Genomic DNA, 27,792 nt, shown 5'->3' with positions numbered 1-27,792 from the left:
TAATAATAATAATAATAATAATAATAAAAAAAAAAACATTTTCACCCCTTACTAATTTAAACCAATATATTCCTGGGAGCCTCTTAAGTGGCGTGGCTGTGCTATTCCGACAGGGATCGATCGGGCTCCGCCCAGTCTCCTACTGAGCGTGTGCAGTAGCTCTCTTAAGGCTAAACGCTAAGACTGTAACACACCCACAGACAGCAACCAGGAGTGAGGAATAGATGCTGATGATTTATGTTGGCAATGAAACCCAAACCAGCTGTTGGCTTGGGGAATGTACACAGCTATACGTCCTAAATTGGTATATCCCGTATAAAGGCCATATGAAACTGTTTCCTATGATAACTTTCTTTTTGTCAGGGTTTTGCTGTTTTGTTTTTTTTTAACCTTTTTGTGTTTTTTTTTTTGGTTTGTTTTTTTTTTTTTCCTTTTGTACAAATCTCTGTATAATCTGTTTAGACATAACAAAAACAGACCACCCACCATCAAAAAAAAAAAAAAAAAAAAAAGGAAATCTCATGCATAAGTTATGTCCCCACTCTTACGGATTGCATTTTTAAGGTTATCATTTAAAAAAAACAAAAAAAAAACAAAAAAAAAAAAAAACAACCTGTGTACATTTTTGTTTGGGTTTTCTGTTGTTCATCATAACATTTTTTTGTACATTTCTAGTCCTTTGTCTCTTTTTTTATTTAGAGATTTTATATATATATATATATATATATATATATATATATATATATATATATATATATATATATATATATATATATATATATTTTATTTTTTTTTTTTGTTCTCTTTCTCTCTCTTCTTCCACACTGAAGTATCGCCAGCAGCTCCAGGACTTTAGACTCTACACTCCCGTCCTGTCTCCTCCCGTGCGCCAGTGGGCACACAAGACAGGTTCTGCAGGTGCCGACTGTGGGGGAAGTTGCCCAGTTGCCCCAAGGAGGAGGAGGAGGAGGAGGAGGAGGGGGAAAAAAAGTGCAAACAAGCAAATATCCTTCATGACTTCAGTTCAGGTCCAAGGACTTAAGCCCCATTTCCTATAACAAGACTTTTTTTTTTTTGGATTGTTTTGTTTTTTGTTTTTAAATCATGCTATAAAACATTGCGTGTCCCCCTAAAAAAAAAAAAAAAAAAAAAAAAAAAAAAAAAAAAAAAAAAGCAGCTTTGCGAGAGACAGACGTTTGTGGATTGGGCAAACAGCCTCCCGGGGCTGGTGTCTTTGAGTCAGTGGGGGAGCACAGTGTCCCTATCTGCACAGCTCCTCCTGTGTGGCGTCGCGCTGATTTTTCCTCTTCTTGCCGTTGCCCTGGTGGTGCGGCTTGCTGCCCTGGTTGCCTTTGCTGCTGGAGGAGGAGCTCTGTTGGCCGTGGTGGCTCGGCTTGTGGTGCGAGCGGGACACCCTGGCCTGGAGGGAGGGAGGGAGGGGGAGAGGGAGAGCGAGAGAGCGAGAGAGCGAGAGAGCGAGAGAGAGATCAGGGGGGCGGGAATCAGACTCAATAGCATGGAAAGTTGGCATCGTCAAGAAGCTAATACGATTTTGGCGTTAATTATGATTAGAATTATTTTGAATAATTTAAAACGGGCATCTCAAATAGCCGGCCCAAAAAATGTCACATCATGGTTTTAATATTTTTTTCGGTGAAAAGGAAAATTGTGATGCAAATATGATAATTCACACTAATCCTGAACCATATCGCAATCGTAAAACCTGCCAAAAGTAATCGCAATTATTATTATTTTTTTTACTCTATCGTGCAGCCCTATTATTTGGTCTCTGTTACAAGTACCCTCCCCTTCGTCAGCCGATTGAAGGTTCAGTTAGCCGCCCTGCCAGGTGGAGCCTACCTTCCCTCCCTTGCTGCTTCCCGTGGGAGTGCCGATGGAGTGGCTCTGTGTTCTGTGGTTGGCGACGCCGCCCGTCGTCTCTCTGTGGGTGCTGGAGCCGCGTACAGACTGCTGTTTGGACGTCTTACACGGGGTGCCGTCAGAGTCCTGGGAGAGAGAGTGGGAGAGAGAGTGGGAGAGAGAGTGGGAGAGAGAGAGAGAGAGAGAGAGAGAGAGAGAGAGAGAGAGAGAGAGAGAGAGAGAGAGAGAGAGAGAGAGAGAGAGAGAGAGAGAGAGAGAGAGAGAGAGAGAGAGAGAGGCTCGTGAGAAACATCTCCCTCCCTCCCCTAACCCTTTCAAGATTTTATAAGAACATATTTACAATACTTATTTTTGTGACATTTATGACCAATTTTGTATATAGTGGCTTCAGGCTTCAAGTATGCAGACCGCTTCACTTTTCGCACACTTTGTGTTGCAGATGTAATTTTAAATGGATAAAATTGCCATTTTTGCCCATCAATCTCCACCCAATAACCCATAATGACGAAGTGAAAACATGTTTTGGAAATCTTTGCAAATTTATTAAAAATCAAAAACTGAAATATCTCGTTGACCCTTAACTCAGTACTTTGTAGACGCCCCTTTGGCAGCAAGTACCGCTTGGAGTCTTCTTGATGAAGTCTCCACGCGCTTTGCACACCTGGATTTGGGAAGTTTATCCCCTTCTTCCTGGCAAATCTGCTCCGTCAGATTGGATGGGAAGCATCTGTGAACCGCCATCTTCGGGTCTCTCCACAGATGTTCTACGGGGTTGAAGTCTGGGCTTTTGGCTGGGGCAATGCACTCCGGCGTTGTCTTAGCTGCACGCTTCAGGTCATTGTCGTGCTGAAAGGTGAACCACCTCCCCGGTCGGAGGACGCCTGCGCCCTGGAGCAGGTTTTCTTCAAGGACCTCTCTGCGTTCGGCTGCATTCGTCCTCCCGTCAATTCTGACCAGCCTCCCTCTCCCTGCTGCGGGAGAAGAACCCCCATGACATGATGTTGCCACCACCATGCTTCACTGTCAGGATGGTATTAGCCGGGTGGTGAGCAGAGCCTGGTGTTCAGTCATAGTGCTCGGAGTTGTGCACAAAGAGTTACATTTTTGTCTCATCCGACCAGAGAGTTCGGGTTCTTGGTCACCTCCTTGACTAAGGCTCTTCTTGCCCGGTTACACATTTAGGCCAGATAGCCAACTCTAAAAAGAGTCCAGACTTCTTCAATTTCCCCATTATTGACGCCACTGGGCTCCTGGGAACACTCAAAGCTTTAGAAATGGTTTTATGCCCTTGCAAATTTTATTGTGGAAGTCTACAGTTCCTTGGACTTCATGGACTGCTTTGTGTCGTGACATGCAGTGTGAACTGTGGGACCTTATATACACAGGTGTGTGCTAGGCTTATTCGATAATATCGAATGTGGCAATATTTGCAACCACATGCAATATATTTACAGTATTGAAATAAAAATAAAAATAAAAATATATATATATTTTTTTTTTATTAATTCTAGCATGTATTTCCTCACTTGCGGCTTGCTTGGTGCCCATCACTGTTTGGGAGATCCTCGCTCATCCATCACCCAAGCACAGCGTGTGCCTTTATAAACTATGTCTGATCAATTCAGTTTGCCACAGCTGGACTCCAATCAAGTTGTAGACATATGTCAAGGATCACTAAAGCAAACAGGACGCACCTGACCACAAGTTGGGAGTCCCACAGAAAAGGGTCCCAATACTGACAGTACATAAATGAGAGAGTTCAGTTTTTGATTTTTTTAACACATTTGCAAAAAAATTCTAAAAGCATGTTTTCACTTTGTCATTATGGGTTATCGAGTGTAGCTTGATGGGCAAAATTGACAATTTTATCCATTTAAAGTCGCATCCGCAACACAATTCCAAAAAGTGTACAAAAAGTGGAGGGGGCTGAATACTTTCTGAAGCCCCAGCACATTTGTAAACAGACGCTTCCTGTTGGAACGTTATTGCACTGATTTAGTGAACATAAGCTCACCATCTGTAACAATCTAGTCATCTTAGAATCTCAAACGCACCGAGTTTGTTTATCCTTTGCCCGTTTTCTATAACTGTAAATATGCCCCCCCCCCACCCCCACCACCACGTATGTCCATTTTTAAAGCAGGTAAACAATTTCACACCTCAAAAAGTGAATTTCAATTATACAATCATATAATGAATTTCTTGTGATTTAAGACTTTTAAAATAATCTGCAGATTCCCTGATCAGTGACTTTGGAAGGTGCGACCATGAGGCGTTTCTAGAATCCTTCTACCTAGAATTGTGACTGGCTCGAGAAATCCTACGAGTAGACGGCAAACGGTAAACCCCCCCCCATTTAAACTCGACATTCACCAGTCGCCGAATGAGCTCAATCTACGTCTCCAGGCCTTGTCTACGTGCACGCCTGCCTGCCTGCCTGCCTGCCTGCCTGCCTGCCTGCCTGCCTGCGCGAGGACTGACCGCGTCGCTGGAGCTGGAGACGGTGGAGGACGAGGAGGAGGCGCAGAGCGGCGAGGAGGAGGGCGAGGAGCGCAGCGAGGGCGGCGGGGAGGAGGAGCTGGAGGAGGTCTTGGGAGTGGTCGGCAGCGCCTCCTCTTCCTCCTCTGGAACGTTGTTGTTGCACTCGTCGAGCTGCTGGGGCTCCACCAGCAGGGTGACCGCGTTTCCTGCCGCGCGGAGGGAGACAAAATAAGCAAGGGGTCGTTTCCATTTCAATCCATTTGAAAATCGTCATGTTGATACTCCGTTTGTAAGTCACGCAACCAGTCATAAGCTAATTCAAATATTTAATTTCGGTATTAGACTGAATTTGTTCTATCTTTGTCATGCACATCAGACGGTATACTGAAAAATTGGCTTCAGTTCTCATTATGTATAACATACAAATATTGATATCGTCATCAACTGCGGGAGCACGATCTAAATAGCACTGGTGGAAGGTAACAAAGTACTCAAGTACATTTCAAGTATCTGTACAAGTAAATTCTATTTCAAAGACACTTCATGCTACATTGTCTTACTTTTTTTTTTTTTTAATTGATCTGGATTTATAAAATATGCAGTAGTACTTAATGCCATATTATAGACTGGATATCACAAGTACTTTTACTTATTTTAAGTGCATTTAAGAGCTAGTAATTATCTACTTTTACTTAAGTAGAAATTTTAACATGGTACTTGATTCTGTTTGTGCGTACTTTAACTTGAGAAAAGCTCTGAGTACTTCTTCCATCGCTGCTGAATACATGTATTTGTATTTATTCAATGATGTACTGGAAGACCCCGAAGGAGCTGGAACCTACTGTTGAGGGCCGTGTCGCTCTGAGACGGGCTGCCCCACTGTTTACTGATCCATTCCCTGTACTCGTCCACTTCCTGCGTCACTCGGATTATTCTGCCCAGAATACTGTGGTTTGGGAAAGGAAAAACAGGCGGCATGGTCAAGTCCCAGTCGCCAAGGAAGGAAAAACGAACAAACAAAGAAAAATACCCCAAACCATTGAAAACAAGTAAACACGAGGGACCGTGTAAATACACTAACGTTGGTTATAATCTCAACGCCCTGAATACGACAAATATATCATTATAGCTTTAGTTTCTTCATCAGGGAATATAATAAATATGTGTACATATAGCTGAGAGACAGAACGGTGCATATAAACTGTTTATACTTTATCCATTTTAAATGGCTTCATCTTTTATTGCCTTATCAGAGGCGGTATTTTTCCCTTTAGCTTCTGTTTTCTCTTCCTGTATAATAACTCAGGAGGGCCGGTCTCACCTCTCCGACTCGTTGTTGGGGTAGTACTTGGCGATGGGCGACACGGCGTGGCTCAGCACCACGTAGGCGTAGTCAAAGGCCTGCTTCACCTGCATGGCACCGTACGAGCTACGGCCCACATCGTTGTCTTTACAGGAGAAAAGACAAAAGCTGGTGAGATGGTAACTCTGCTTAACTATGTTTATGTTGATATCATCAGTACATCAGTGATTCAAGTTATCAGTATGCTGAAATATCACATTAAGACAAGATAACACTTTATTAATCCCGAATGGAAAGGCAGGAAATATTAAAAATGTAATAATATTATTAACAATAATAAATATAACTGCCGGCAGCAATACATGGGGTCCAGCTTAGTCGTGCTGGATACAAATTAGTTTTCCGAGTTCCCGTAAAACACACCAACACTTGGTATCCACACAACAAAGGCACAAGAACGAGTTTCCATGGAACGCAGCATCAGTTCATGTGTCTCCCGTCTTTACACCAGCATTACTACTAAAATATGAAGAACGCAAGCCTGCAACTCCCCAGTTTCTGCATTAAATGGGTTTCCATTCAGATTCTACCCCCTCCGTTTACAACCCAGAGACGGGTCGCACAGAAAATGCTAAAAGCCCGTGTGTGTGGGACTGTAGGTTGCACGCAGGAACGTCCCAAGCCTTGAAACTTAACTTATGACAATAGCACCGCCTTTTAGGAGGATTTAAATCTATATTTAATACAACACAGTCAATTAATTCAATTATATAATTATAGGACCCAGAATCGCGATTGTGGCGCCTCCCCTTGCGGCTGCCTGCACGAGCACCTTGTGTCGATTACGCACATTTTGGTATTTTTTAGTATTTATAGAGCTTATTGTGCGTAATCACCGGGTGTCATGACATTTCACTGCATATATGTATGAACGTATGTATATGTATGTGACAAATAATCTCTTGAACTTGAACTTGAACTTGAACTTAAAACGAGTTACAATTTTCAGAGTTCCCATTGAACGCCGCACCGGCTGACGTAATGATGTCAGTTTTCTGAGTCCTGGTGACACGCAGAAGTACTACTACAAGCTACTACTACTTTGCTGTGTGTTATAACTTTATCCTAAAAATTAAAACGTGGCTGTCTACTTGAAATCGGTCCTGCATCACGGTGTCTCTGTGGAAGGAAATCTCTCTGCGTGGAAGTTCCCAACAACACGGTTCCATTCCAACAGACTGAACACTGCATGTGCCTCAGAGAAATTTCAGCAAATGTAACTTTTGGGACTAAAATAAAACAGACTCAATTCGTGTGGATGTGTGCGGACACAAAATAAAAGGTTGGTTCCTCCAATGGTTGAGAGCTACAGTTTTCCGAGTTTCCTTCAAACACAGCTCAAGGTTCAGATACTTTTAACCTGAAAAAACGTTTAAAAATAAACAAATAAATAAATAAACAAATAAATGCTACACACTTTTATAAATTATTTTAAAACAGGTCTGTGAAAATCATTGGTGCGGATTAAAAAAAGCTAATCAACATCCTACATGAAACAACTTACAAGATCCCCATGAGTTTGAATCTTAAGCCTTCAAGTTAACATTTCGGCAGTCATCCCTAAGCTGCCCTGGTGACCGTTCTCTCCTCAGCTGGACTCCCTCTTAACTTCTCCCTCGCACTCAGACCCGACAAATTCATTCAAACAATCTTTGTCCAACCGCAGGGCTTAGGGCTTAATAAGGGTCGTCAGCCGTCGGCCAAACTGGAAATATTGACTCAAAAGTCATTTATATAGCTGACGCCGGCCATAGAGCGGAGAAAATCTTTTGTCGTCATCATTTTGAGGACCTTAGTGGCTTTGCCATCAAGTGAAAGCCACAGTTGCCAAACACTGGCGTTTATCGGCACGTTCGCCTCACGCCTGTCCTGCTGCTCCGCCTGATCATCCTTGTGCATCATCCTTTTTAGAAACAAAGACGCAATTTTGCCAGACAAGATGAACTGTCAGAGTTCATATGAACAGTTCATATGAATACTGATACTTTCACTTCTTGACTTAATGTAGAGTTTCATAAGCAAACACAATTTGTTTTGCCTCAGTGTTTGGCTGCGGCTTGTGGGCTGTTCCGCCATCAGTACGGCCAGCGCTTCCAACGTTCAATTTTCAATTATATTGACGTGACCGACCGTTTTTACCGACGTGTGACATTTTTACTGACACCAGCATGCTAACGGAGAGGCACACTCACTCTGCTGAACTGCTCTAGGACTCCACTGACCAATATCGTCCAAATTAAAGTTTGGACTTGACAGGCACGTTTTTCCTAATCAACCAAGGCTATAGAGCGAGAATTCAGAAGTCCTAAATGTTTACAGCAGCTTCACTTCTTTACAGGGGCAGGAACATTTCCCAGCCCTTTCGTCAGCATCATCAGACTTTGTCGACCTACTTGGCTGCAGGGGGTCCTCTATGTAGAGCATGGAGGGTCGGTAACCGTCCATCATGTTCTTCTGAACCTCGTCTTTGGCAACGTAGCAGCCGCCGTCTTTTATCCTGATGCCGGTTTTCAGGTAGTTGAAGTGTCGGCCATAGAGCTCAAAGAACTCTATGAGCAGGACGCCCATGTTGGTGTTGGGGCTGCAAACGTCCTCCCTATAGTGGAGCTGGAGGTCCGCGCACACACACACACACACACACACACACACACACACACACACACACACACACACACACACACACACACACACACACACACACACACACACACTTCACTTTCTGAGCCGTCTAGCCAAGGTGCAGAGAAAACATCAAGTGCATAAAGAAAACTATACAGGATTGGGCTAATTGGCTGTAATTGCCGCCAAGGCAGCCAACACAGCCTTCATAATTCCCCCCAGGACGGATTAGTGGCTGAAAAGTTGAGCTGAAAATAACCCACTGACGCAGTTAATCCTTATGATCAGACATTATTTCGTTTCATAGAAACAACGTCACTCCGTTTAAAAACAGGAGTTTACAAACAGTACAAACAGAGTTTGTACTTACTTTGTTACTTTGTTATGGACTACGCTGTGTCCATAACAAAGAAATAAATGCAGTTCACTGCCTTTGCTTACTGTACTTATTCTCTCTTAACTGCAGACTTTTCTTACTTTTGCTCCGTTTGTATGGTTCTGTCAGTGGTGACGAGCGCCTCTTACCTGCAGGAAGCTGACAGCCATGAGGAAAAGGCTGTAGGAGCCGATTCCACCGGTGAAGACTTCGTTGAGGTCTCTCTGTAGCAGGAACTGCTTCAGCACCAGCACCAGGTAAGGCAGGACAGGGTACTTCTGCAAGGCAAACACACACGGCAGGTATTGATTTCAAGTTTGTAGCGCCCTCCAGTGGGGAAAGGTAGAAAATGTGAAATAGATCCAAGAAGTCATTACGGATTTGTTCTTAAGGTGTGTCCTGCTGGTCCCCTGCTAACACCGCCTTACTTGTTTTTGCAGATGCCTAAATATTTCCGACGAGCATGTGCTGCAGGCATTGCGTACCTCTTTAAATTCTTTAATTAGCCGGGCCGCTTTCACGCCGCTTCTCACATTGAAGCTAATGTCCACTTTGACTTCAGTGAAGGAGTCTGTCAGTTTGATAATGGGAACCTGGGAACACACAAAATTTTAAAAAATTACAGAGAATTCATACGGACGGGCTTTTCCTCTAACGACCCACCAAACAACAGATGTCAATTTTTATTTTTTTGCCATCATACAACCATTGCAGATAGTGAAAACAATAATACAGAAATGTGGAATAAATCAAATTCAAAATGTAATCGTTTTAAGTCAAGATTCAAGAGGTTATTTGTCACATACATATACATACGGTCATACATGTATGCAGTGAAATGTCATCACTGCCCTAGATCAGCGCAGTCGTACCGTGGCCTTGTCCAGCACTTTGATGGAGTTCTCATCAGCCACGTTCCTCTTGCGGAGAGCCTCCTCCAGAGTCCAGAGGGGCAGCGTCTCCCACTTCCCGAATACTACCAGGTCAATGTCACTGGAGAAAAGGTGAGACAGTTGCAAAGGGGGGGAGTGACAGCACAGGGACACGTGAGGTTAGTGTCAATCCCAAAAAGATGTCTTCATAGAAAACCTTCGGCACATGTAAAAAAGACAAACACAGATAAAAAAAAAGCTCAAGACACCATCGTGGTTTCAAGAGTCCGAGGCAGAGGGCCGAGCGTGGGGTCGGAGGTCGTGTGTGAGCAGAAGTGTTTATTTGGATGCACGTGTGGATGTTTTTCCCCAAAGGAGATTAGGCCCCCCTCTCTGAATCAAGTTCCAAAATGACACTTTTCCATAATCCCCCCCAAACAAAAGTAGATAGTGGTTGGGGAAACGCAGGCGCTCTCTTCTTTACAGGATAGTAAAAGTTAAGTTAGTGAGGTGGCAGTGCACAGTGAGCTTGGCAGATGTTAAGTAAGTGTGCACGGTTACCCAACTGAGATTGAGATTCAAACGGTTTACCTTGTTGGCAGGTAAAGACCAGTGCTGAAACTCCCAAACACCTGGACCTGGAGAGGAAACACACATTCACACCAAATCTGTTACAAACGTCCCGACGAATAAGAATGTATGTTCATATTGCACAGGACCAACAGCGCATTTGAAGACGCAAAACATTTATTCATTTAAATTCATTCACCTTCACCGAAAGAAAAAGGCTCCCTAGTCTTTCACACAAATTCATCACCTTATGATCTGAACTTGAAATTCACCTGAGCTTTTTTTCCTGGATCACCCTTGACGCTTTGTCAAATTAAACAAACCTCATGCCTTGGTAGGACAAAAACAAACGGGCGGGTGACGGCCGCGGTGTCAGTGTGGACAGACAGCGTCACCGTGCTCAGCACTGAGGCATCATTCATCGATTTATTTTCCCACAATAAGCAGTTCTGTTTGGAGTTTAGCCGTTTTAGTAACCGGTTCTTCAGCTTGCAAGGTCTTACTTTCATTTTTTTCCCCACAGCTATATACAATGTTTTACAAGCAGAAACATGGCTCACAGGGCCTGGTTAAATTAACTTACAACAGCTGGATGGGAAAGTAGACAAGAAGCTTTGAATTTATTTTTTTTTTTTTTTAATTGTTTTTCTGGAGTGTCCAAATCAATATCGGTGTTTCCATATTGGTTCCACTGAAATTCAAATGCAGTGCCTTGCTCATGAAAACTGTAGACACTGATGTCTACTCACTGACATACACACAGATAAGAGGATGGCCTTCTTAACCACTGATCCACTGGCCTACGAAACAGGGTCCCACAAAACTGCCCTCCATTTATCTCTCGCCTGCCTCCAAATCCGACAGGTTTGTGGTTTGGTCGGCTGCTGTCTGAGAGCACTGAAATAGTCCCAAGCCTTAAGCCTACTTGCCTTGGTACTGTTAAACCTCTTCGCGACCTCCTACTCTTCACCGGTGTTATAACACCACTCGCCAGTTAAGCCCTGGGCATGTGACTGGGCTGGAAACCTGAGGCGTGTTTACGTACGAATGAGCGGTCCTGAGTCGTTGTGAAAGGAAAGTAAATACGCAGGCCGGCGAGGTCAGCCATGACTCGAGCAGTTTTGGCCGAATCACTTACTTTTAACAGTAATCGGGTGGGGTTGGTGGTTGCATCGCAGTCTACAGCATAAAGTGCTGGAGGCAGCACTTGATTGCAGCAATGAACGGGGTGGTGGGGGTGGGGGGGCATTAAGGGAATCTTCCGGTTTAATTGGCTGAGACAAGCTTTCGTAGGTAGCCGGTGAGTTCACCTTGCTGTTTGGGAGGATGCTGAATAGACTCAGCTGGGTAATCTGCTAGGTGGGTGTCTAGGTGTCTGGACTCATCAATCAAACGGGTATGAAAGTAGGATCACCGGGCTCCCACAGGCCATAGTGGAAAAACAATAGAGCCAGACAGGAGTGGGACTGTGTTGTGCTTTTTATTGCAGGAGCTGCGATGCACGTATCTGCAAACCAGATTCACGGGAATAATAAACACCTGGTGCAGCGCTTTAAAAAAAGACCTGAAGCACCAATCAGCAAGGAGATGATGTTGTGACAGTGTGCGACACAATGTTTTATGAATGGCCAGTGCCTGCAGGTCCAATGACATGCAACCTGGTTTGTATTACAAGGACAGAATGGTTCCTCAGACGGTAGCGGCCACGAGGAGACTATCATTACATTAAAAAAACATCAACAACTAAATTGGATTCCTTCCAAACTAGGTGGTAGTCTGGACAGACGATAATTTTTTTTTTAAGTAGGTGAGCACATGCAAGGAAGCGAGATTTAAAAGATGGAGATACATTGCATTCTGCATATAGTTCTTTATAATGCTCAGAGCCATGTTTCTTCACCTTCATTGACCTTCATCCTCCTTTGAGCCTGACAGACTAAGCAGCTACCGCCCATAATTCATATTCAATAGTTAATTACTAGTTATTTAAGTTCCTGTTCATCCTCCCAGAAGCAGGCTGAAAACTCCTCTTTTTGGCCAGCCCATCAAAAAAATGCTGAAAAGATGCGGAGAGTCCAGTGTCCTGACTCATTGTGTAGGAATCCCGTGCAGTCAGCTGTGTGGGTGAGGTCCAAGCAGAAGTCCATGCCAAGGCCTAAGAGTACTTTATACTTTGTCTATCTTGTCCTATCACCACAGCACTGTCCAGGAAGCCCTTATTTAATATGAGGATTATACTCAGCCATGTGTACTTTTAAATAAAATACACTGAGTTGATAAACAGATGCCTTTATCCAAAGCAACTTACAATACTTGCAAAAGAATCAGCAGAAACAGTATTTTTAAAATAATAATAAAAATAATAATGAATAATAGTAAATAAATGATGCCAGAGAAGGGTCACACGCGACATGTGTGATATGTATGCAGGAGTACAGCTTTAGCACAAAAATAAAGTTTCTAATTAAAAAAAAAATATATATATATATGAACACTGCTGAGACAGGAAACATTTTTCTAGTTCTGCACTGGACAATACTCATCAATATTATGCCGCAAATATGTGTGTTGTAAACCTCAACCAATACTTTTCATTCTTTATTATCGCATAAACACTTATTTCTATTTTTATGCTATTTTCAATACAAAAAGTTGAACACGGATAATTACTGATGGTAAAAGAACACAAAATGACAAAAAAACACAACATTACGAATAGGCACTATTTTATGAGGGAGGTTTTCTTTAACCAATCAAACTGTAAGCATGTCTGCATATCTTCTCTCTGACTTGCTTGGGGAGTCTCTTACCTCAGCACTGGGCCACAGGTCATTGATGACTTCCTTGATTCTGTCCACAACCTCCAACCGCATCTTCTCCTCCTCCGGCCTCGGGGAGATGTACTTGTAGAAGTCATTTATTTCCTCGTGTAGCCTGCACAGCACATTAAACACATGAATAATATGATTGTAGATAAAAATGAGGGTCAAAGGGAGAATATAGGATAGCAAGGTGCAATGGATGCTGAAATACTTAATTCAAGTATTAGGCACAAACGAGCAGAATGGAAGGTAAGAGCATTAAATTATGTTTAGTTGTAAAAAGTAATGAACAAATACAAAATACAGCAAAAGTAAGTACCTACAAAAATATGTTTTACCACAATTGTCAAACAGGTTTCTTGCCATGTTGTTCAAATTTTCCAAAAACCCGAAAATAGGGAATATCAAAATGTGACAAATATAAAAATGTGAGGCATCATAGGGAAAGGGGTCTGGGGTAGTGAAGCATGTGTGTTTTCACACCGTTAGGGTCCTTTAAGAAATGTGCATGGCTGTTAATGAGGCAAAATCTAAAAACCAAAAAATAATGTATCAACACATCTCTGAGCATGAACTGAGCCAGGCAGCTTGGGGCTAAGCTTTAAACCCATAAATCTTTAATTCCAGCTGGTGACACTTACTATACAATTGTGGCTTCATGTGGGGTGTGAATGTGTTTACTTGCATGAACATTACTCCAAAATCTTGTGGAAAAGATATTCATGAAACCTTTACTCTTAAAAACATCTCTTACTTACTGAACCGATTGGCAGACTAATGCTTAACAGATGAACAATTTAGGCACCAAAATATGAATCATAATTGGTCAATGTATAGGTTTTAGATATGCAGCCCTGTAAGCAGGGTAGTGCATAGAGAATAAAACATGTGAATTCGGCAGACTTTCCAGGACACATGTGCTAAACTGTATGTAATGCGCACAGTCATCGATTGAGCCACATGTGTGCTCCGGCTGGTCTGGGGTTCAAATACCTGTTTAACTACTGTGGTGCAAGGAGTCAACACCCTCCTCTCTGGCCCACGAGGCACAGCGTGCATTCCATGTATTGTGTTCCAATGCTTTTATAGGCCTTTATTTTGAGCTTAAGGGCCTGCAATCAAATGATTTACCAGGTCCTGAGTTTGCCTCCGGGATTAATAACGTGTTATCTTAAGTCATACTAGATATTGCTTGATTGATTTTTAGAAAAGATAGTATGGGGATTTTTTTTTGTTCAATGACCTTTGGATGTGTTTGTGATAGTATGTGTTATTAGCTAAAACAGCAATAGATACCAAGTTAAGCATGTACGGCACAACAGGACACTGGTGATGGCTGTCATGCAGTGATTTGTGTCCACACACACACACACACAAACAGCCCAAGCCTAACTGCGTTGACCCCTGTGTCCTATGTAAGTACGCACACACAGAAAATAATGACACGAGTCGTGTCATTATTTTCAGATAAGCAAATTAAAGTCTTAAAGTGAAAAATGGTGTTGTGGGGTGTTGTTTCGCCAGGTTAAGAGCGGTGATGAGTGTGCCTGTCATTTTAAATACCGTGACAGATAAACAGGAGAATGATGCTGCATCACTTTCATAGAAACAAGGCAGACACACATGCCTTAAAGCTATGGTCCTAAATCAATCAGTCTGGGTACAATGGATTGCCCTTAGGACCATTTGAGGAGTGTTTATAGGCCTTTTCGCGCAGAACAGTTGTGGGGCCTCCCTGAGGGGGACTAGGAGCTGGGGAGGTCCCGCGACAACTACAAACTTCAAGGTATTTTTTTTCTGGTTGCTTTCGCACTGCACTGAACTCTGAAGGGACGTCAGCCAATGGGGTTTCAGTGTGAGCTCCATGTTTACTCTGTAACTTTCACTTTTTTCACCCCATCAGTGCACTTCAATCTGTTTTTGAACAAATTTGAGTTGAGGAATAAGCAATCCAGTTGCTGGAGCTTCATTCATATTAGATCTACTGTACGAGGCCTAATTTAAAAGTTAGTTCCGACTTTCCGAAAGCAAGGGCTCGCATCGGGGCTGCACATGGGGATTTTTTGTTTCATTCAATGAATGTCGGAAAATAAAATGAAATAAATACAACAATAAAAATACTATTTTTATTGCGTTTTTTATAATAATTGGTTATTGTTTTATTACCGCTGAGTGTACGTGGGCTGGTCCCCACCCAGAGCAATGCAAGCAAGTCCCTCGCCGAGGGACTGGCGAGGGACCGTGGACTGAGGTCTGAACCAATCACTGCGCACTTACGTCACTGAAGGTTCCTCTTGTGCTGGTTAGTCCCTGCCCTGGAGGAGGAGCTAAAAAAGTTCCTCAAAAGAGAGCTCTCAGAACTATGAACGTTCCTAGTTCCTGCAGTGCGGACGCAAAAAAAGGGATGGTTCCTCCAAAAGTTGTTAGAACTATGAAAGAGTTGCTGCGGTGAGAAAACGGGTCTCTGGTTCTGGTGGATTAGAAACCGTCCCCAGGTTTATATCGGGTCGAGAGACGGCAGGAAGTCATACTGCCTTCACGGGAACTCGGAAAATTTCAGCGTAGGAAAAAAAACAATTGTCGGCTCATCCCTTCATTTGTAGATATATAAGATCTTATCGCCGATTGGCACAAGCCTAATTGGCGCCAAACGATCACAATTCATTTTGCTAAAAATAGATAAATAAATAAAAAGTCATTTTGTCGTGAATACAAGTTAATTTTGAAATATGCACAAGTGTAGCCGACAGACAAGGAGGCAGTGCAGGTCTACCTAGCTGGCATATCCCCCTTCTATTCCTGAGGGCCACCAATGCTGAAACGAATCCACAACGACACACGCTTCTGCTGCCAACGTGCCTCGGAGCTCGTATCACAAAGACTCCACGGACCAACAATGGGAGAATGTGACCACACTGGGCAAGTCCTGGGTGTGAATTTATGTAACTTTATGAATGCGAAAGAGGGCGTTGACTGGAGGAAAAACTATACCCAAGTGTGCTCAATCAAGCCTCCTTTGGCAAACAAAATAAGCAGGCGACCACGGAGCAAATGACCGGGGGCCTACTTGTATATTTTCATTATCTGCTCTATTGTACCAAGTACCGGCAGAAGAAAAGCCTTGCGCCTGTGAACAAACAATTCCCTGGGTTCAAATATTCATACTTTTCTCCTCTTAATGGTCAAAAGCAGTCTACAAGGTGTGTAACTTAAGCAACTGTATGCTTGTCCAATCATTGAAAGAAAAAAAAAAAAAAGAAAAAAAAAAAAAAAAGGGCATATATCAGGCCTCACAGATAATAGCGACAATGAATCGAGTAATAACTAAAAGCCAATCTTTGTCGTCTTTGCAAGTGATCAAGTTCCGAAAGGTTTATAAACACAGGGACATTTCTTTCAAACGGAACGGCTTGCCCAGACAGAAGCACGTGGTTCTAGGTCCTGTCCCAGCTACTTCCTCTCGAAGGACGACATAACAGAAACCTAGGACTGTACTCCAGTGTACGTCCAAAACGTTGCTGAATTGGAGGGAACAAAGTGCAGAGGGCAGGACGGCTAGACACCAGAGTTGGTCTTGGAGCGGGTCGTTCTGCCCACATCCGTTGACCTCCTTGTTGACCAGCTCTTACACCACACACACACACACACACACACACACACACACACACACACAGATGTACAAATAAGCAGGTACACACCAGCATGCATGCACCTAGAATCTGGCCAGTGACAAGCGTGCAACACTGCTCCATTTGGCAGAGAGACATCTAGAGTCTATTTCCACCATAAAACAACAATAACAAGGGGTAAAGTACCACAGAGGGCTGGGCAGGAAAAACTGGCAGCTACTGAGAAGGACTGGCTGTTCTTTTGTTTGTACGAGGACTTCAGTATTAAAATGTGTATAAAATAGTCGGGACAATCAGTCAACTTACTGCGTTAAGCCTCACAGGCACACGTTTAGGAAGCAGGGGGTCGGGGGCCTTTAAGCAGGGGAATGATCAGCGACTATTTTCCCCTCCTCAATAAAACTGCTACCGTTAAGATGGACACATAGCAATAAACTCTTCCAGCTTCTCCAGTGAACTTGCCCTGCAGCCAAATAGGTTAGATTGCAGGGGCATTTGGAACTCCTCGCTCATGTATTTGCGCAGCTGCATGATGGATTCGGGCTCTGTCGACAGCAGAACGCTGTTTTCATGTCTAACGTGTCCCGTCATTCCCTTCCGAAATATTTATGTTAAAAACATTTGGAACAAGACCATGCCCTCTATGCAAGAACAACTAGGCATTAAATGTGCATGTACAGGCATCACAGTTATTGTCCTTCCTTCCTATACCCGGTGATGTTTGCAGAACCTTGCACTACCGGCATCTGCAATAGACTTTGTACAGTGCGCTACTTAAACAACGTGAACACGAACACACAACGTGCCGAGCTAATTCTATGCATTACATTTTTGCTATTTGTGTCGGTACAACATTTTAATTGGATTTCGCTCCACTCCACGGCTCAAGTCTCCTCTAGAGCCGCCTTTCCACGGCAGGAACTTTCCCCAGGAACTAGGAACCTTTGTAGGAATTCAGTGCACCTCCACTGCAGGAACCAGGGTCAAAGTCAAAGTCCAGGAACTCTGGGGGTGGGGCTTGCAGCACCGAACATTTCTGATTGGTGAAGAACTCGTAGCATTTTATTTCAGCCCCCATTTTTCAAAGTCTGTAGCCGCAAACCGACTGAGGCTTGTTTGTTTGCAGTTTGTTTTTTGTTATTTAAATGTTCGGTTTGTACAAAAAGCCGTTTTTTGATAACGATAAACAGAAAATGAAAAAAATGACAGTATATATATATATATATATATATATATATATATATATATATATATATATATATATACACACACATACATATACACAAACACACACATCATATATATAATACATACACACACACACACACACAGTATATGTATGTAAAAACACACTGACATGTGGTGCATATAGTGTAATGAGATTTTGCCCTCCTATACAGTAGCTCCAGGTTTGATTCCCCATGTGTGGAGTCATGTTTTTAATATGTTTTTAATTTGAGAATAAAATCTCGCTTGTGAGAGTGAATATTGTGGTTGACAGTAAATACGAGAACAGAAGAATAAAATGGCTACAGAAAGACAACCAAAATGATATTACACTATCACTTTGACTGTCTTTCTTTATCCATTTTATTATTGTTGTTGGTGTGTAGTCTTCTGCATTAGCGCCACCTACTAGACAGCAGTGGGGCAGTTTGTTGTATAGTCGCACGCAAAAATTCCATGTAAAAACCGCCTTCGCTTTTTCACACATCAGCGGGCTAATTTGCATAATCTTCCTGGGTCTTTAGACTGCGGTGGGAACTCAGACAACAACAGGCCGAAGGAACCTTTTAGTTCCTTAAAAAAGGTTCCTGGTACTTAAAGATCCAGGTACTTTGGGTGGAAACACGGCTTAGGACCGGGACCTACAGAATGGCCAGAATAAACACATACTGTTATAGGACGCACAATGTCTTGAGGGTTACTTATTGAATTCAACTTGCACATATCAATATCAATAATAATATAATAACAATATCAAATATCTATATCAAAAACACGTAGTAGTTTTAAATACATTCTAAACAAACACACAGATCCTTTTTTTAAACGTATGTACAGAAATCCTGGCTCTATATAATGGACAAAATAAAAGTTGCTGAATAATTCGATTCGCATTACATTTCCACTTATAAATTAGATAGTAGACGGTGCAATTCCATAGTAGCATATTTGCATGAAGTGTAAATGTATTCATATACAACTGATTTATAATAATAACAACTGATTTGGTTTGTCAAGCTTCCATCCAGCAGCAGCGAACACAGATATCATTCAGACCATCTTCAACTGCCACAAAATCACTCCTCTGTAACACCTAACCTGCTGCGTAGGCCACCTGGTATAATGTCCATCCCTTACTTCTAAGCAAACAGAAGCGTGAACAACACACCCTGTATGCATGCTATGTAACGCCTCATGTATTGTGTGCGGCGTGCATCGCACCGATTCCACCCCTACTTGACGGCGCTGGACCTGTACGAGGCAGTCCCAGAGTTACCCATGTACGTAGCAGGATGGGCCGGCACTACATGCTGTGGTTTGGAAGGTCTGTTCCAACTTCCACTGGGTGGAGAAAGGAGAAAAGAGCTGCTTACAAACTGATAGCCATCAGTGCCAGCTTCCTCAACATCTCTCTCCCCCTCTCCCGACACATGCATGTGGTCCAGCCAAGGACGGAAGCGCTGCTTGGACAGAGAAGGGTCTTAGGCCGAGGACCTTGGTTGCTCTCTGATGGCAGTTTTTGGGGGCATCGGTCTTTGTTTTGCATGAGACCCAAAGCAGATTTTTTTTTTTGTTTTGTTTTGTTTTATTTGATGTTTGGAGTTGACAATGGTTACAAGTAGTGATGTCAAACCACATATTTTCAAACCATGTCAATGCCCCAAATTCTAAAAAAGTGATTGTGGTCGTTTTTCTTCTGTATTGGTATCTGAACTAATACAGTGCAATACAAAGCGTCACAATCTTATTCAATATACATTCAAGCCGATAGTGATGAGATGCCCCACGATACTCGAATCAGAAGCATGCCATTCACTGTTGAATACTTTTGTATTATATTATAAAATCCTTTTATCTCTACGGAATCAAACCACACAAAAAAACAAAAAAAACAAAAAAAACAAAGAAGGATTGTATGCTGAAGTACATGAGTTTTGTTTTGCCAGAATTCAGGATCATGGTGTTTCACTGGCATGTGCATCATTACCAAATGTCTGCTACTGTGTCATCGGTAGTTACCCAAGACAAGCCAGAGTTTCATTCTGACAACCCAGTGAGACATGACAAATGTATTTATGCCAGTGTATTCAAAATACTGTCTTTCACAACACATTAGCAGCTCTACACATTAACTTGTGTATTATAACTAAGAATAACGCAACACTGATTAAGTGTTTGGCTGGTGCTTTATAAAGCCTCTGCACGGTGTGACTGCACCCAATATGTGAATACATATTCTCTCATTTGTGAACAGGAAAACTGATTTTCCAAAGCCTAAGATCTTTCTTTTGGTTGAGCGAATCCTATTAAAACCGTATTAGTTATTTTAGAGCCCGGTGTGTAACTGTGCACAGCCATTAGCCTAGATTTAGACTGTCATTATCCACTTTGACAGTCCCTTCGTACACTTCCTCCTACAAACGCATTAGGTTTCATTTCATAGTAAAGGAAACTGCTCCATCCTGCTTAGTCACATGGGGACGGGGTGGCGAGAAGAGGGGGCGTGGCCTATGGCCTGTGACACCCGCTCCGCCCCTTCAGGTCGTATTACAGATTCGCCCCATGCTTAGGTTGGGAACACACGGCCCTTGGCAGCACTTACCAGATAATCTGCTTTGCCTGTATCATAGGCACGTTATGTAATCCTATATCAGCACGGTTCTCCCTCCTGTGCTGACAAAATTTTGATTAAAAAATAAATAAATAAATATTATTTAAAAAAAAAAAAAAAAAGATTCTTACTCCATAGCTTTCGTTTTCACACATTTGCCCAACATTTGCCCCGAGCAGGAAACCTTCTGCTGCAGCTCAAACCTTTGCGTCCCTTGCCGTTAGCGGTTTGAAATGTTAGAGATCGAGTGTTAAAGCTTATTGCACTGTTACACTCCCAGTCAGTAGTTCTTGATGTGCATGCCAGCTGAATGGCAAAATCGTTAAAAGTGCTTCAGCGTATCTGTGCGAGCCTGCCAGCGCTGAAAGCAGAGGGGAGTGAAACCTTTTGGGAGGCATGGGAGAGGGCGTGGAAGAGGGTGAAGTAAGGACTACAAAAGCCTCTTCTGAGATTGGCACAGGCAGCGATATGGGAAGCCAATGATCTGGGCACTGAGGCGATGGAGGACGGGTGCAGGAAGGTGGGACAGAGGGAAAACACGAAAGCTAAAACAGACAAGAGAGGAAGTGAGAAAACGTGAGATGCAAATGTAAAGGAAAAAAAAAGAGAAAGAGGCAGGAAGAGACGACCAGGAAGAAGATATTTGGACGGAGGATGAAATGGGGTGGTGTAGAAAGGAGGCGGCTAATAGGGTGTGGTTCTGAATTTTTTCCCCCCATGTATAGAGTCTAGTCTTTGGTGTATTAAAGCGGGGAAAGATGAAAGCCAGAATCTGTTTCAAGCCGGATATTCTTGAAATAGTATACTGTAAAATTTTAATTACAAATGGGATATTAGAGATGCGTTGCCACACGTGTGACATTAGTTAAGATGTAATTTGCATTATTAACACAGGTTATGTGCTAAACACACAGATGCACATTTAGTTTGATGCTTACGTATAACAGCAATTTATGTTGACATAAAAATTAAGACAAACGAAAATTCTATAAATTCCATTTTTAAAATCAATCCCTGAAAACATGACATTACATAAATTATTAAAACCATATAACATACAATAACAATAACATGTAGTTTTACTTATAGGATAATATTACCGAAGCTCTTTAATATTATAAATCACTCTGCCAGATTGAACTATCTGCAAAGGGTAAAGCCAAAACTTAAAATTGTATTAAATACGGTTTCAAATATAAATTAAGTAGTAGTTGTAATTTCTGAGGGGGCAGAATACTAATTTCTCACTTATTTAAGAAAATGAAAAGGGAGTAATAGCAACATTAAAACTTGTAAGCAATTAACTTAAAAACAGCCGAAGGGAATGTACAGATCACATACCCGAGTTTGTTCGCGTGCGGATGAGCATTTCCAGTGTTTTGAAAGCTGCATTACAGTAAAGTTTTACAATGTTCTAAACCTCATAGACCGCTCTACCTGTTCAAATCAATGCCTCCGCCTGCTTGGAAATAATATACACATTACTAATGATTGTTTCTCAAATATGCCTTGAGTGTAAATAGCTTATTAAAGCACTGATAGTCTTCCCCAAAATATTGTAAATTTTCCAATATTAAAGTATAAGTCAAAAATATTCCCGATAGCATGGCAGTGGTGTTCCGCCCTCATCACACAAAAATAAATAAATAAAATGGACCACAAGTGGATCATGAGGTGTTGATATTTGCGAATAGCTAATTCATTTATGTTTAATCAATGACATGAGTTGCGGTGCTAAAAGTTGGCCAACGAGACCAAAGGGCTCCAGTTACAGGCTGCCTCGGCACCGACTGCTCGTGGCTTGCTTTTGACTCAGGAATGATCCAGCACTGAGTGTGCTCAAAAAGGGAAGGGGGCAGGATAGAAATCTTTAAAACAAGAACAAAAAAAACAAACTTGGCTAGCGCGCACACACACGCACACACACACACACACACACACACACTTTAGCAAATAATTATTGAATTTCACTCGACTTAAAATTTAGTGTTGTTCAGTGTAGTGAATATGGTTCAGTGAATATTTACATTAAACTGAAAATAAAACCCAGATATCTGATTCTTATTTGTTCCCACAAATGCCTTTTTGACATTTCAGTGCGCTTGTCATTATGTCATTAGCTTAGTAAGCCTGACACTAGTCAGGCTTACTAAGCTTTAACGGTATAGCATTTAACAATTTATTCGAGAAAATGGGCTCCTATCACTATGAAGTCGGTAAAGCTGAAGAAAGCCGAAGGCAGTCAATTTCTGTTGCTGCTGAGCTAATTAAAGATTGTTTAAATATATATTCACATGTGGACACTGTATTTAGTTTCGTGTACTGGAGTCATTCTGAGTTCTTTGCGTTGAGCATGCCAAGGACAGCAGTGGCAATGGGTCAGCACACAGCTTCAAAAGGGCCCGATCTGAACAGAGGCAGTGCAACAAACCAAGGAAAAACCAGACTGCTGTGTGATAACTGTTGTGAATGCTGCGTGTAGCATGCTGACTACAACAGACTGCAGCGACGGAAGGATTTCGATTGGACAGGAAGGGGGGGGGGGGGCGCATTCCTCACCGCACATGGGAAGGCCGAGTTATGGGGGACTGCCCACACGTGCTTTTCAAATGTCATCATTTTCACCTAGAGTCCAAAAACCTGATATGCAGACCTCTTCGTCCAGGTTTACAACCAACAGGTTGGGGCCACAAAGGAAAGAAAGAAAGAAAGAAAAGGAGAGCAAGTGCAAAAGAATAGACGGCTAGTAGAAAAAGAAGCCTATAAGAGACGTGTAAGCCAGTAGTGGCCGACCGAGCCACACTTCTATTGGTCGCAGCACTATCCCCGTGCTCCACGCTGGAGAGAGTGACCATAAATCTTACTGAAAATGAGCCAGTGACACTCAGTAAGTGAAATTAGCCACATGTTTCTTTAGCTTGCATGTGGTACAGTGCCTCCCTACACAGTGTAGAGCTGCTGACAATTTCTGAATAATGTAATATCAATAATGTCATAGCTACCCTTTCAAGGAGAAGACGACTCTAAAAACCGCAGCAGAGCCCATGACACGGAGGACAACCTTTGTTTTGGATTAACTGATAATTCACTTGAAGAGTTATGTTGCAACACAATCCTAAAAGAGAAAGGTCGTATTTCTGGTTTCTCGTTTTTGTTTTTTTGTTTTTTTACACAGATCATTGAAGAAAACATTAACATCCACTACTTTCTCAGACACTGCCATTTAAAATTGGTCAAAGAAGTGTAGTCGTTGAAATATTGTTTGAACAAGTTGAGACTCATCTAGACTTGTCCAAGTCGACATTCAAGTGCCAGTCACTACCACTAGATTTGCTTATCGTTCTTAATCGAAGGCCCCATGACTACCACCCAAACAGTGAGTGGTGCCAATCCCAAACAGGGCTAGAACTAACACAGTTTAAAAGTTAACCAATGCAAAGACATGCTTTCACCTGAACAAAAGGAACTGGACATAGAATATTTTGGCAGTGACCCTGGCCAATTCTGCAGAAAAGTTTATACACACACACACACACACACACACACACACACACACACACACACACACACACACACACACACACACACATACATACATACATACAGCAGATAAATTGTTATTCGTGGTCTAGCGACATGATTGTTGTTGTCTAGAACTTTACTTCATCACATCAGTTCAGAACACAAGAGAGGAAATGAGTTTCCAAGGCTATCCATAGGTAGTGTCTGCACCATTGAGAGAAGTTATAAGGCAGTGGATGAATGACATCACACAGAAGGGGCTCAGATTTCCCTCAGCAGGCTGGATTTGTTCGGGAAGCTGTGGAAAGGGGGCGAGGCTAGGGTGTGCTTGGCATGTCTAGCATGTAAACAGTACTCCTTTTTCGCCGAGAGGAAGGCTGCATCCTTAGAGCTTCTGAGCTGAACTTACAATCTCTAAAGAAGCTGGGAACACTACAAACACACGCCTCTGGCAGCGAGCCTCCCTCTGTATATCCAACATCCAAACAAAGTGACACTCTCGTGGAAAATTGTATTTGCTCTGACTCCCGCCGTGGCCCTTTTCACTGCATGCCATGGGGATTGTACACGAGTAAAATTATACGATGACTACAAGTGAGCTTGTCTGCATGTTTCCGCAAGTATCACGTACAAAAGGAAAATACATTTGGATGCTAATCACTTTCCAACTTTGTCCAAGTCCCAACCCCTACGGCTTTCCCAAAGTGTTGCTCCACACAACCAGCAAATCAGATTGTTCTATACACGACCAGCAATTGAAAAGGGAGGGGGGTGGACTTTGAGAGCAGCAGCTTGTGCCTTTGCATTGACAGGCACATGTATTTGGGTTTAGGCACATTTACAAATCCCGATATAGTTTTGTTCCACGGTGTAAGTGTGGAGAGGTTCAATCATAATGTTAAAAGACAGTCCACACAGCGCCTGTCTGTGACCCAAGCTCTATGGTTCAGGTTCTGGAATTAAAGGACCTAATCACTAAGGAATGTCCTTTTGCAAACACAGGGCTTCCATATTAGTATAAATGAGGATTAGCCTGGGACTTAGCTCTGGGCTCTGGTGTGCTGCTTGCCTACACATGTCAGGAAGAGCCAAAGAAATACAAATCTGAAATACCAAAAGGGTGTATAAATGGTGCCCCACCCGCCAAAGGTCTCTCTCCCGAGATACTATCTCCTGCCTGTAGTTACAATTAATGAGCCAGACAGGACCGCACGACACAATAAATGCTAAACGTTATCTCAGTTTAGTCTATCCGGTAACTTTTATACAAATTTGTCCCGCCTCCGATGGTCTGTAATTAAAAACCATTGCCCATCATAAACCATCAGAACATGAGATACTGTAAGATGAGATATGCCTGGCGTGTTTGTTCATGGAATCCAAAGTCAGAGTAATACCTTCAATGTATCCCCCTCCCCCCATAAAAACTTACACAACAGGAAAAGTGAACATTGACCTTTAAGTCTAAAGGGACATTATCCCCAAGCTGGACATAGAAATAACCTGTTATTACGCCTTCCCTGGTGGGATGTACTTCCTTTCCCCGCTCTTCTCCCTGGATTAGTATATGAACAGCAGCGCCAGTGTTTCAACGGGCAGTCAGGCAGTCAGCAAGTGACCTATGGATTTCTTCTTATGTATATATATGACATAGACACTAGTTGCCCCGAGCTGTCAAGAAATACGTCGCTTGCACCTGTCACCGTCGCCACGCGTCCAGGTACAACTCGCACGTCATGAACTTTTTACGACTACAACCCCCCCCCCACCCCCAATTCTCATTTTAGTCCGAATCCTAAACTCGGAGAACAGGGGGGGAGGTGGGCGGAAATTACATTGCCACGCCAAGGTCACAAATGTTGAAAATGGAGTTAGTGGGTGAGCAAGAAACTCCCAGACGGGCCGATCGCGTGGAGCGCCCTGACACCCCGCACAGAGGCCACGGGGGAGACGAGTGTCAAAGCAAACATGGAGGTGTGTGGTGGTGACACAGCTCAACTTGTTCAACTGAGACTTAACGATCGTTCGGTGGCGACCCACTTGTGTGTTAAAAAAAAAAAACTAAAACAAAAAAAACCAAAACTATTTCATGTCTGTCTGTCTGTCTGTCTCCCATTTCTTACCCCACGATCCCCTCGCAGTAGTTCCTGGCTTTCCACGGGGTGCCGGTGTAGGCCGGGTTGCCCCCGGGCTCCAGGCCGCCCAGCAGGCTGCTGTTGAACCCATACGTGCTGGCCTTGTTGTCCCTCTTCCTCTTGACGGGGTGTCCGGGGACCAGGGCCACCCCGCTCCCCACGCCACCGGCCCGGTTATTGTGGTGGTTGTTGTTGCTCTCCTCCAGCGGTATGAAGTCCCTCTGCTGCAGGGAGTCTCCGTCCCCTGTCGGGTCGGACATCCCCTTTCCCCGGGCTCTGGCTTCTCCGTTGCCCGGCGCGCCGTTGATGTTCCTCGCTCCGTTCGGGCTCGGCGTGGCGGAGGAGCCCGCGGCGTGGATGTAGTGGTTGTGGTTGTTGTTCACGTGCAGACACCCCAGCCCCTGGGTCGTCTCCCAGATCCGCATCCACAGGTTGTTGGCGGGTCCGCGCTGTTCTGGCTGGAACCAGGCGATCCGAGGATCCATCAAACGGCTCAGCCCGGTTCTAGCTAGCCAGGCGGCTAACTGGCTAGCCTAGCTAACGCTGTAGCGGCTCAACTCAGACACGGTTAACACGCTACTCCGACTTCTATCCCGACTGCGGCAAAAATACAAAATGGGAAAAAAAAAACCACAACTAAATCATCCACCGGTGGTGCGACGGGACCGTGGCGCCGTCGACGCGGGCGAAGAGCTCGAGGCCGGACTTCGGGGCTGGTGACCGGGGTGGGAAACGTGCAGCGGTTCGGCCGGAGCGGCAGCGTTCTGACCCTTCCTGCTGATCGGGGGAGAAGGGTCCTTCAATGGCGGAGCGCACGGGCGCACGGCGCATGCGCGGGAGCGCGGCGGCGAGGGGCGGGTTCCCGAGCCAGAAACGGGGCGGAGCCAATGGGGGTTGGGGGGGGGGGGGATGCGATGACGCAAAATATTACTATTTTATAAATATGTACTACTATTTTATAAATACTATTTTATAAATACTATTTTATAAATACTATTTTATAAATACGAAATTTTATAAATACAATGTTTATCTGACACCTAGTTTATGACTACTATTTAAAAAAACTATTTATAAATACTATATGTTATAAATACTACAATTCTATAAATACTATATTGTATAAATATTCTATTGTATAAATATTACATTTTATTAAAACTATATTTTATAAATACTACATGACATACCATTGAAACATTCTCAAAATAAAAGGTGAAATTTAACCAAGGTTTTCCTGATTCGTTGACAAACGCAACATAAAGACATGTATCACTGACTGCACTGGAAAAAAACATATACAGTATATGAGATTGGACTTTCAAACATTTGCTTTAAATTGTTAACCCTAAACTTTTTTTGGGTTATTTTTCTCATGTTGAAATATACAGCAATGTCTAATTTTTTAATTTAGAAAAACGAAAAAAAACTAGGCTTGACAAATCGAAACAATTTTTGTAAGTTTACCCAATGACACTCTTTACAGCATGTGAAGTACAATAGCACTTTAGATGGGTGTGTGTGTGTGTGTGTGTGTGTGTATGTATATATATATATATATATATATATATATATATATATACTATTACACTATTCTCTAAACGAATGCTGCAGTATCAACTGAATTTCCAACCGGGATTAATATAATGGTTATGGTATTATTTAGGTAAGAGGCCATTAGCAC

General features: G+C 42.9%; 1 protein-coding gene across 1 annotated transcript; it reads right to left on the bottom strand.

Moving 5' to 3' along the window:
• Positions 1-1,261: 1,261 nt before the first annotated feature.
• On the bottom strand, positions 1,262-26,620 carry tent4b (terminal nucleotidyltransferase 4B; the record flags this gene model as incomplete). Its single annotated transcript, XM_079998242.1, has 12 exons — positions 26,097-26,620; positions 12,973-13,096; positions 10,184-10,230; positions 9,593-9,713; positions 9,206-9,313; positions 8,870-8,998; positions 8,119-8,332; positions 5,684-5,810; positions 5,205-5,308; positions 4,363-4,568; positions 1,861-2,007; positions 1,262-1,420 (listed from the first exon to the last, which is right to left on the bottom strand). The coding sequence occupies exons 1-12, from the start codon at positions 26,591-26,593 to the stop codon at positions 1,262-1,264; spliced, it is 1,983 nt and encodes a 660-aa protein (XP_079854368.1). The 5' UTR covers positions 26,594-26,620.
• Between the last annotated feature and the right edge of the window lie 1,172 nt (positions 26,621-27,792).

Source organism: Zeus faber, assembly GCF_960531495.2.
Source record: "Zeus faber genome assembly, chromosome: 3".
Lineage (NCBI taxonomy): Eukaryota > Metazoa > Chordata > Actinopteri > Zeiformes > Zeidae > Zeus > Zeus faber.
This window is presented reverse-complemented; position numbering and strand designations above follow the sequence as displayed.